We start from the raw sequence: 10,000 nt of genomic DNA, 5'->3' as shown, positions 1-10,000 counted from the left end.
GCTCGTGCCGTTGCACCACCTGCGCCAGGCCGCCCTCGTAGAGCACCACGCTGGGCAGGTCCCGCACCTGCTCCCTCTCCACCACGGGGCCTGGGGCCCCCAGGGACCCCAGCGGCCGGTACTGCTGCTGATGCTGCTGCTGCTGATGCTGTGGCTGCTGTGACTGGCCGTCCTTGACCCGCTGCTTGTGCCTGCGGTAGGGACCCGAGGACTGGTGCTGCGGGGTCTGGCTGGGCAGCGCTGCCGCCGGCGGTGGGGCCCCTCGGCTCCGCATCACCCTCCCCGAGGAGGAGACCTGGGCGGGGGGCGTCCGGCTGTGGGTCTTGGGCGAGCGCAGCGCGTGCTTGCCGGACGAGTCGTGGGCCCGAGGCGGCCGCGAGCAGAGGGCGTCGGCGGCCAGCGTGGCCTCCGCGGGCGCCGCCTGGGAGCGCCGGTGATGCGGGTGGGCGTGGCCGTTCTCCGGCTCGTGGGAGCGCGACCGCGTCTGGTTTGTGGTCCGCGATGCTGACACCGCCGCTGCCACCACCGCCACTGCTGCCTCGGCCTTGGCTGGCTCCGTCGTCGCCGGACCTGTTTCCCGGACAAGGGAGAAGGAACGACACCGCAATTTTGATTTAAAAAGCAAGCCGAGCTTGACATGAATGTCTCATTTTGACCGCAGCCACCAACCCATCTTTTTTATTACTGACCACTAAACAAGCGCCACAGGCCCTTGATCTGCAAAATGGTCTGTATCTGCTTTAGACATTACGCCCTTCTGGCTCTTATTCTTACTCATGTCTAAGTCCTGTCATCCTGACCCCGTAAGCAGTAAAACGCAATCAATAAACAGAGCAACTTGACGCTGGAGAACAGCTGGCCACTAAAAAAAGCATAATAGGAAAACCTGGCTTCTCGCTCTGTTTTCGCGTGCTGGACGATTGGCTTGGGTCAGTTTTACAGTAGTCCACCGAGCCCGTTCTGTCATCACCCATGCCTGTGTCACTGACCTGTTCCGAAGCGGGACGTGTAGTTCTCGATCCCGGCCAGGTCCAGGTAGTGGTTTCGCCGTTCCAGGTTCTCGTCGACACAGTGGCGCTGACAGCCCTGTTGGTTGTGATGGTCGCTATGGTGACGCCTGGAAACGTCGGGGAAAGAAAAGTAAAGTTAGACCAATGTCACAGGAAAAAATATCCGATCTGGACCGTTGCCCCAAACACACAGTCACAGGAAACCATTACTGTAGCAGGAGGCAGAAACAACACTGACGTATTTATCGTTCAGACACAAGGCTTTGCTGATGTGGAATTTAATCTCCTTTTTGACAAATGTCAGTTTCAAAGTCCAAATCTGAGTCTCACACACCACAGAATTCAGATGTCAGAGGTTCCGTACCTGAGAAGGGCACGGGACTTCTTGTCTGCACTTCTGGGCTCTTCAATGCACTTGTCTGTCTTGTGTCTCGGGTGGGGAGCGTCTGCGAATGTGAAAGGAGACCATAGGCGATTATCAAAGGAGGCAGAGCAGAGCAGGCTTCAAACACATGCACGCGTGCACAGACACACACACACACACACACACACACACACACACACACACACACACACACACACACACACACACACACAGGCCCTGCCAAAGAAAGAAACCTTTGTTCCCAAGCTTTCACTTTGAAGATTTATACAGGAGAAAAAAAACAACAATGCTTCATTTATTCTATTTTCAACCTATTTTCAACTACATGGCCTCATAAAGTATAAAATACACACTGACACACACGCACACGCACACCCACACACACATACACACACTCCAAGAGTTTCTTAATGGAGAGATCTGATGCCGTTTGAAATTAGCATGAAGACAGACAACATTTTCAAAAGGGGCCATCGCTTTGAATTGACTGTTTATAAATAGCCACAATAAGGGGACGTAAACAAACAGGGATAAGCCCCCTCCTTCCCTTCTCCCTTTTCTTTTTTTGCCCCCAAACTTTGTTTACCGAGTCACGAGTTGGGAAAGTGAAGTGAAATGTAGATGTGCTGTTTTGAGCGCTCTGAGTGAGAGGAAGCTCTGTGGAAGATGGAAGGAGGCTGAGGAAATCAAACAGAAGATGTGGCCCTCTTAAGGTTTTTTTTGGCACATTTGAAAACAATGGGGGTTCTCTCTCTGCTCTGTCACCACTCCCATCATTAAAAATGAACCCCATCGTGCATGCAGTGGGGTACTAGAGGGGGATGGTGTGTGTGTGTGTGTGTGTGTGTGGGGGGGGCTACAGACAGAAAGCTGACAAGCCTAAAGCATGTGACTGTCTTCATAAGAACAAACATGTCGCTGAATGCACTGACACCCGTCTATCCCCACAGCGCTCTCTCTCTCTCTCTCTCTCTCTCTCTCTCTCTCTCTCTCTCTCTCTCTCTCTCTCTCTCTCTCTCTCTCTCTCTCTCTCTCTCTCTCTCTCTCTCTCTCTCTCTCTCTCTCTCTGTGTGTACCTGTGGTGGCTTGCGTGCAGCTCCTCCACTTCTGGGTAGAGTCGGGTGCAACTGAGAGCTTGACCCGGAGCGTCTTGCTGCTGTTGGGGGAATGGTTGACCGAGGCGTCCACCACCTCATAGATGGTATGCAGGAGGCTGGTGATGTCCTGAGGGAAAGAGACAGACAGAAAGAGAGAGCGAGAGAGAGAAAGAGACAGAGAGAGAGAGAATGAGAGAGAGAGAGAGAACAGAGCATGAAAGAGACATTCAGAGGCATTTTTTTTCTCTCTGTATTTGTTCCCTTCCTGCCCTCCATGATGTTCAAAGGCAGTTGCACAATCTGACTGATGCAGGTGGAGGGGGTATACCCAAGGGGGTTAAGGGCCACAGATTAGCCTCAAATAGAGGAGTTGTGGAAATTCTTTCCTCAGCGGCCTATTTTAAAGAGCATTACACCATTCCTTAAATAATAAAGCCCCCTATATTAGCATTCATCATAGTTGGTTCAAGTCCTGTTAGCAGTTTCCTTCTGAAGGTAATTGCTCCTGTGTTACTGGTGTTTCCTCCCTAAGCTGCCACAGTGACAAAATGACTCTGAAATGAGGTCGTTTGCTTCTCGTTGCCTGTGAGCTCCCCCAGCCGCACGCCCGAAATTTCTGGCACCTCCCCTCTCTCGCCTTCCTCCCTGACTATTAGCATAAAGGTCTGTTATGATCTCTATAGGGTCGGACTCCACGTTGGGCTTCACGTACAGATGTTCAAAGAAGGCCAGAAAAAAAAAGAAGTTCTGTTGCTTTGCATGTGTGAGTGCTTTTAAGAGGTGCACCAGGAAAAGAGGTCACAGATTTGTATCCTAATTTTCCATTCTTTCCTTTTCTTTTATTATCCTTTTTTTTTTTTTTACAGCGTGGCATCGCCCGCTGTCTCATGTGCCGTCGGGACATGAGTCGGTGCCAACGTCTCTTGAACTGCAAAGGAGCCGCCGTCAGTCTCTCTCTCTCTCTCTCTCTCTCTCTCTCTCTCTCTCTCTCTCTCTTCTTTTTCTCTCTCTCCCCACGCCATTTCAACTCTCTCTCAAAACCGCACAGCCCTCCTTCACAGCTCTCTCAGATCTCTACAAGATACAATCCAGCCACCAAAGTACTTTGGAAAGGTTGGGAAGGGTGCCGAAATCAAAGAGAAAAAAGACTCCAGTCATTTTATTCTGTAAGGTGACTGAAATATCTCCTATCTCTGTATTTCTCCAGTAAGTGCTGTTAAATTCTTGATTGTGGATAGAAGAATGTGGCCCATCTTACCTCTCTGGTGACCTTGCCGTTGTTGTCAAAGTCATAGAGGGTGAAGGTCCACTCCTGTCTGTTGTCCTCCTCCACCGACACAGCACACTCCAGCTCCTGAACAGGACACCCAGGGGTCAGTAATGCCTTCTCACAGCACACATAACAACTACATTACATACAGTATTACAATTTAGACGGCTTTCAATGTTCTCCAGGGAGAGAGAGAGAGGAGAGAGTGAGAAAGAGAGAGAGTCTGAAAGTCAGTGCATGTATGTGTGCTATGTTTGTGTGTGAGGGTGAATGAGTGCTTTTATGTGTATGTGTGTGCATGAGTGTGCTTGTGTGTGTGTGTATATGTGTGTGTGTGTGTGTGTGTGTGTGTGTGTGTGTGTGTGTGTGTGTGTGTGTGTGTTTGTCTCTGCGTGTGAGAGAGCAAAAGACAGAGAGAGAGAGAGAGAGAGAGAGAGAAGAGAGAGAGAGAGAGAGAGAGAGAGAGAGAGAGAGAGACTGTATTTTCTGTCACCATGGCCTCCTCTCTCTGGGCCATTGATGAATGGGGCCAGTGGAGGTCTGAACTCACTTCAAACTGGAGCTGCTTCTGGGTGCCAGCGGGCGGCTGCAGCTCTCGCTCCTGCATCTTCTCCTCCACACAGGAGCTGTCCCGCTTCTCGGGAGGCAAGGCCACTACACAAACACACACACACAAACACTATTTACAACACAATATTTAAAAAAAAAAAAAAAACACTAAACATGCAAGGCCACTACCCAAACACACACACACAAACAAACACTATTAACAACAAAATCAATAAAAAAAATATATACAAGGCCAAAACAGATCACTTATCTACAACTCTACTACAGGACACTACATAAGTAAGTAAGTATACTCTTTTGATCACGTGAGGGAAATTTGGTCTCTGCATTTATCCCAATCCATTAATTAGTGAAACACATTCAGCACACGGTGAACACACAGTGAGGTGAAGCACACACTAATCCCGGCGCAGTGAGCTGCCTGCAACAACAGCGGCGCTCGGGGAGCAGTGAGGGGTTAGGTGCCTTGCTCAAGGGCACTTCAGCCGTGCCTACTGGTCGGGGTTCGAACCGGCAACCCTCCGGTTACAAGTCCGAAGCGCTAACCAGTAGGCCACGGTTGCCCCTACAGAACACTAGTACACTAGTACTTACAAAGGAACACTATTCCTAACATCACACATCTACCCACAGATGTAAATATACAATAACTACTGTGGCTACTAATAGCGGTAGTAGTAATAGTAGTAGTATTAATAGTAGCAGCAATAGTAGTAATAGAAGGCACCCCGTTGCATGACAGAGTAAAATACACTGAGACAAAGAGTAACAGTGGCATCATATAATACAGTGCAATGATATGAGGCATCAGGGTGCAACCCCAGTTGTTACTTGACAGAGGTGGTGTTTGTAGGCAGGTAGGTTTGATGAAAACAAAGTAAAACAGATAACAGACTGTGATGCAACAGTAATGTCAGCTCTAGGGGAAGTTGTAGAATACAGCAGTACCCGTGCCAGCAGAATTTCACCCATGGCACAAATCTGCAACATTCAGCAGATATTATGAGGCCAACTGAATCATTACGTAAACGCAGGCGCTGCCATCTTTCCCACCATCACCGTTGTGCACAAAGAATCTGAGCTAAATCAGTCCAATGAAAAAAGAAAAGGCTTGCAGACACTGAACATGTCCAATAACCCTATTCAGAAGCCACAGCTTTGCCAAACGCCATTCTGCCCCGCTTGGGTTGATGCCCATCCACTCGGTGCAAGATGGAGATGTTTGAGCCTGATGTACCCCAGTACCCCCTCCCCCACTCCTCTCTCTTCCACACTTTGAAGTTCCATTCTCCAACCTTTTGGATGAGGATCAGACCGGCTGTAAAACAGAATCACTAATTAATTAAGCAAAGTCAAAATCTGAAACAGTGTTTGTTGTGCGAGCCAAAGGAGCAGACACAACAGCCCCCCAACCCCACAACCACCCCATCCTCCCCCAACCACCCCATCCTCCCCCACTCTCCCCTGATCCACGCACATCAAAGAGGACCTGTCCTGTCCCTCGGCAGCAAGAGAAAAGCAGCGGAGAGAATGAAAGCCGTCGTCCCGGGGAGCTTTTTACCGACTTCTCTTTTTCTTCTTTTTTTTTAAGAGAGAGAGAGAGAGAGAGAGAGGGCAAAAAATATACTGGGTCCGCGTCTTTTGATCATGCAGGATGCTCAAAGGAAACATTGTGTGGCGGGCAGGCTGGGTGAGCTGGCAGGGTTGGGCAGAGGCTGCTCCTGCTCCTGCAGCCAGGGCAGCTCACTCAGCTGATGCTGATCCCTGAGGGCTAATGGGGATCCCACAGGAACACAGTAATCTGCCATCTCTCCGCTACACATAACCTCCACCCCCCCTAACTCCCCAACCTCCACCCAAATACCCCATCCTCCATATCCCCTCCTCTTCAGTCCCCGCTCTGAGCCCCTCCACAACTCTGCTGGTCACACTGGCTGCTGGACAGATTTGCCGTGGATCTGATCCTAAAGACATCTCGAGACGAGGCGACGCAAGACGAGACGAGACGAGGCTCAGGCGAGAGGATGATGTCGGCCACAGCGTTCCCCAGCCTCCCGACTAGCCCCGCCAAGCGCCGTCTGCTCCTCGCCCCCGCCAATCGCCTCGGCATTACCATGTCTGATCCTGACGAGTAAGCCGCTGCATTCTTAACCAGGCTACACTCATCTCTTCCCACTCTCTCTCCCCTCCCTCTCTCGTTCTCTCTCTCCCCCTCACTTTCTCTCCTCCTCTATCTCCATCTCTACCTCCCACTCTCTCTTGCAACAACAATCTACAGATTACTTGCCCATACAGCCACAGCTGCTAAAACTAGCCTCTGATGCATTTCTGCTGTCACTCCGAGAGAAATATGGGACTCCTAATAGCAAGGACATCGCCACCAGCTCAGATCAGATTTTCCACTTGGCCTTGTGATTTCTGCTCGACACACACCTGGTTTTCCCTCCCAAGATGACGGCAGTGTGTAAAGAGTGTGCCGTCTGCCTCCTCGAGCCCAACGAGGACAGGCTACGCCTGGGGTGCGATCGGCCAATGAAAAGAGGGTGCACACGCGTCCCAGAACCCAGAGAGGGGGAGGGGGGAACATCATCTCTGGAACTCTTTTATCTCCCCCTACCCCCTTCTTCTCCTTCTCCTTCTTCATCCTCCTCTTTTTTCCCTTTCTTCTTTGCTCTCTCCTCTTTGTGATTTTGCCAGCAAGCTGTTTTTTTTTAATCCCCCTAAAACTTTCTTTGGAAGTGCACGCTCAAGCCCCGAGGAGAGGCCTGTTTTCTATACACTGTGCTGGCCGCTCTGTCGTCTGTAGCTCTCCTCTCCATCTCTCTCTCCTCCCTCCTCATTCTCCCCCCCTTCTTCATCTCTAACACATTTTTTTGGAAGTGAAAGGATTTGGGGTGAAGGACTTGAGTGGTTCTGTGATTTTTTTCTTCTCCTCGTCATGTTCCTGATCTGCTCAAACAGGCCCGAGCCGTCAGATGTGGGGAGATCTGATTACGCGGGAGCGGGTTCACCTCGGGGTCAGACCGAGCCCAGGCGCTTTATCAATAGCCCGCCACATCATTACCATTTTCTTCTCCTTCTTCGCCGTTTTCCCCTTCCTCCCCCTCCTTCGCTCCGAGCGCTAAACACGCTAAACGCGCAACATGATCAGCGCTTTATTGCCGAGCCGCGGCGAAACCGCTGGCACCGGCGGGGATATAAAGCATCACTTTCATACGAAGCCTGCTCTCATTAGAGAGGCTGAGATGCAAAACAAAGGCCACTTGTCCTGCTCTATGAGCGAGGCTAACACTCCAAAGGAGCCGCCAGCAACACGCTTCTGGAAGAACTAGGGCAGAGGAAAGAGTCTGGAGCACAGCATAGATAAACAGCATCATCAATCAGAAGGAGAAACGGATAAGCACCACACTAAAGGCTTTATGTGAGAGAGAGAGAGAGAGCATGACACGGCAAACTTTAAACAGGAGGAGAGCGAGAGAGCGAAGGAGGAAGAGAGGGAATAAAGGAGTGAGGGAGAATGAGAGAGCAAACTAGTGCGTGAGTTAGAGTGTAAACTAGTGAGTGAGCCAGAGTGTAAACTAGAGAGTGAGTTAAGAGTGTAAACTAGTGAATGAGTTACAGCGTAAACTAGTAAGTGAGTTACAGTGTAAACTAGTTAGTGAGTTACAGAGTGAGTTAGAGTGTAAACTAGTGAGTGAGTTACAGAGTATGTTAGAGTGTAAACTAGAGAGGAGTTACAGAGTATGTTATAGAGTTGGGGGTGTAAACTAGTAAGTAGTTACAAGTGTAAAGTGTAAACTAGTGAGAGAGTTAGAGTGTAAACTAGTGAGTGGGTTATAGTGTAAGCTAGTGAGTGAGTTATAGTGTAAACCAGTGAGTGAGCCAGAGTGTAAACTAGAGAGTGAGTTAGAGTGTAAACTAGAGAGTGAGTTAGGAGTGTAAACTAGTGAGTGAGTTATAGTGTAAACTAGTGAGTGAGTTTAAAGTGTAAACTAGTGAGTGAGTCAGAATGAGTTAGAGGTGTAAACTAGTAAGTGAGTTACAAGAGCAAACTAGTGAGTGGGTTATAGTGTAAACTAGAGTGAGTTAGAGTGTAAACTATGAGTAAGAGTGTAAGCTAGTGAGTGAGTTAAGAGTATGTTAGAGTGTAAACTAGAGAGTGAGTTAGAGGTAAACTAGAGTGAGGGAGAATGAGAGAAGTGAAACTAGTGCGTGAGTTAGAGTGTAAGCTAGTGAGTGAGCCAGAGTGTAAACTAGGAGTGAGTTAAGGTGTAAACTGGTGAATGAGTTACAAGCGTAAACTTCGTAGAAGTGAGTTACAGTGTAAACTAGTTAGTGAGTTACAGGTTAGAGTGTAAACTAGTGAGTGAGTTACAGAGTATGTTAGAGTGTAAACTAGAGAGTGAGTTACAGAGTATGTTATAGTGTAAACTAGAGAGTGAGTTAGAGTGTAAACTAGTGAGTGAGTTATAGTGTAAACTAGTGAGTGAGTTATAGTGTAAACTAGTGAGTGAGTCAGAATGAGTTAGAGTGTAAACTAGTAAGTGAGTTACAGAGCAAACTAGTGAGTGGGTTATAGTGTAAACTAGAGAGTGAGTTAGAGTGTAAACTAGTGAGTGGGTTATAGTGTAAGCTAGTGAGTGAGTTAAGAGAATAAACAAGTGAATGAGTGAGTGTGTGTGTGAGAAGGGAATGAAAGAGTTAGTGAGTAAACCAGGAAATGAGTGTGCGAGTGAGTGTACCAAACAGTCAATGAGCGAGTCACTAATTCCAAGACTGCGTGCTCACTCTCTTGAACCACAGTCGACCCACACATTCATTCAGTTTATCAGAAAATGGCCCCAACACAATTAGCTCGCCAATGCATGAGCTACTACAGCCAGGCGATTACAGCTGTATCCGACCCAGGCCACACCCAGAGCTAACCACACACATTTCAGCACAAATGATCTCTCAGGAAGCCGGCCCCTACTCTTGCTTTGCACTAATCACATTGTGTTTATTAATCTTGAGCTTAGCAGGGCGGCTTTTTTTTTACTTTCATATTTTTTCTGGGCCAATCATGGATGTTCCCTCATCATCACTCACTTTGGCATAACAGTGTGAGTGTGTGTTTTGTGTGTGTGTGTGTGTGTGTGTGTGTGCTCTCCTCCAGCTGCAGGGAGGGTAGAGAGAGACAAGGAGACCCACACCTTACTGATCTCTTAATCCAGGGTCACAGCACCAGGCCATGGAGGAGAGAGGCATTAATGGGAATCTCTCTTTAAAAGAGTGAGAGTGAAGAGGGGAGAGGAAAACTGAGAACTCTCTGTGTGTGTGTGTGTGTGTGTGTGTGTGTGTGTGTGTGTGTGTGTGTGTGTGTGTGTGTGTGTGTGTGTGTGTGTGCGCGCGTGCATGTGTTTGCATAGGTTGGGGATGGTACAGAGATGCAAAAAATCCATCTGATCAGCACACTTTGTGGATTATGGGAGGCATCAGGTGGCAGGGAGAGATGTGACAGCCTACCTTCTAAGCGGTAGTGTTCATCGCTGATCCCTTCGGCACAGGCTTCATCCAGGGGATTCTATGGTGCCACACACACACACACACACACACACACACACACGACAGAGAGAAAAAGAGAGAGAGACAGTTAGTGTTTCACTTCAAGTCCTCACATAGCAACATC

General features: G+C 48.8%; 1 protein-coding gene across 1 annotated transcript in view; it reads right to left on the bottom strand.

The window, feature by feature from the left end:
* Positions 1-10,000, bottom strand: part of nkd1 (NKD inhibitor of WNT signaling pathway 1) — a 35,886-nt gene that overhangs the window by 2,524 nt on the left and 23,362 nt on the right. Inside the window, exons 4-10 of the mRNA XM_048263756.1 lie at positions 9,838-9,895; positions 4,313-4,416; positions 3,751-3,846; positions 2,472-2,619; positions 1,375-1,456; positions 990-1,117; positions 1-570 (exon numbers count right to left, since the gene is read on the bottom strand). The exon at positions 1-570 is cut by the window's left edge and continues 2,524 nt beyond it. Coding sequence (XP_048119713.1) covers positions 1-570; positions 990-1,117; positions 1,375-1,456; positions 2,472-2,619; positions 3,751-3,846; positions 4,313-4,416; positions 9,838-9,895 — 1,186 coding nt within the window. The remainder of the gene's footprint in view (positions 571-989; positions 1,118-1,374; positions 1,457-2,471; positions 2,620-3,750; positions 3,847-4,312; positions 4,417-9,837; positions 9,896-10,000) is intronic.

The sequence above is a fragment of the Alosa alosa genome, chromosome 14 (genome assembly GCF_017589495.1).
Source record: "Alosa alosa isolate M-15738 ecotype Scorff River chromosome 14, AALO_Geno_1.1, whole genome shotgun sequence".
Lineage (NCBI taxonomy): Eukaryota > Metazoa > Chordata > Actinopteri > Clupeiformes > Clupeidae > Alosa > Alosa alosa.
This window is presented reverse-complemented; position numbering and strand designations above follow the sequence as displayed.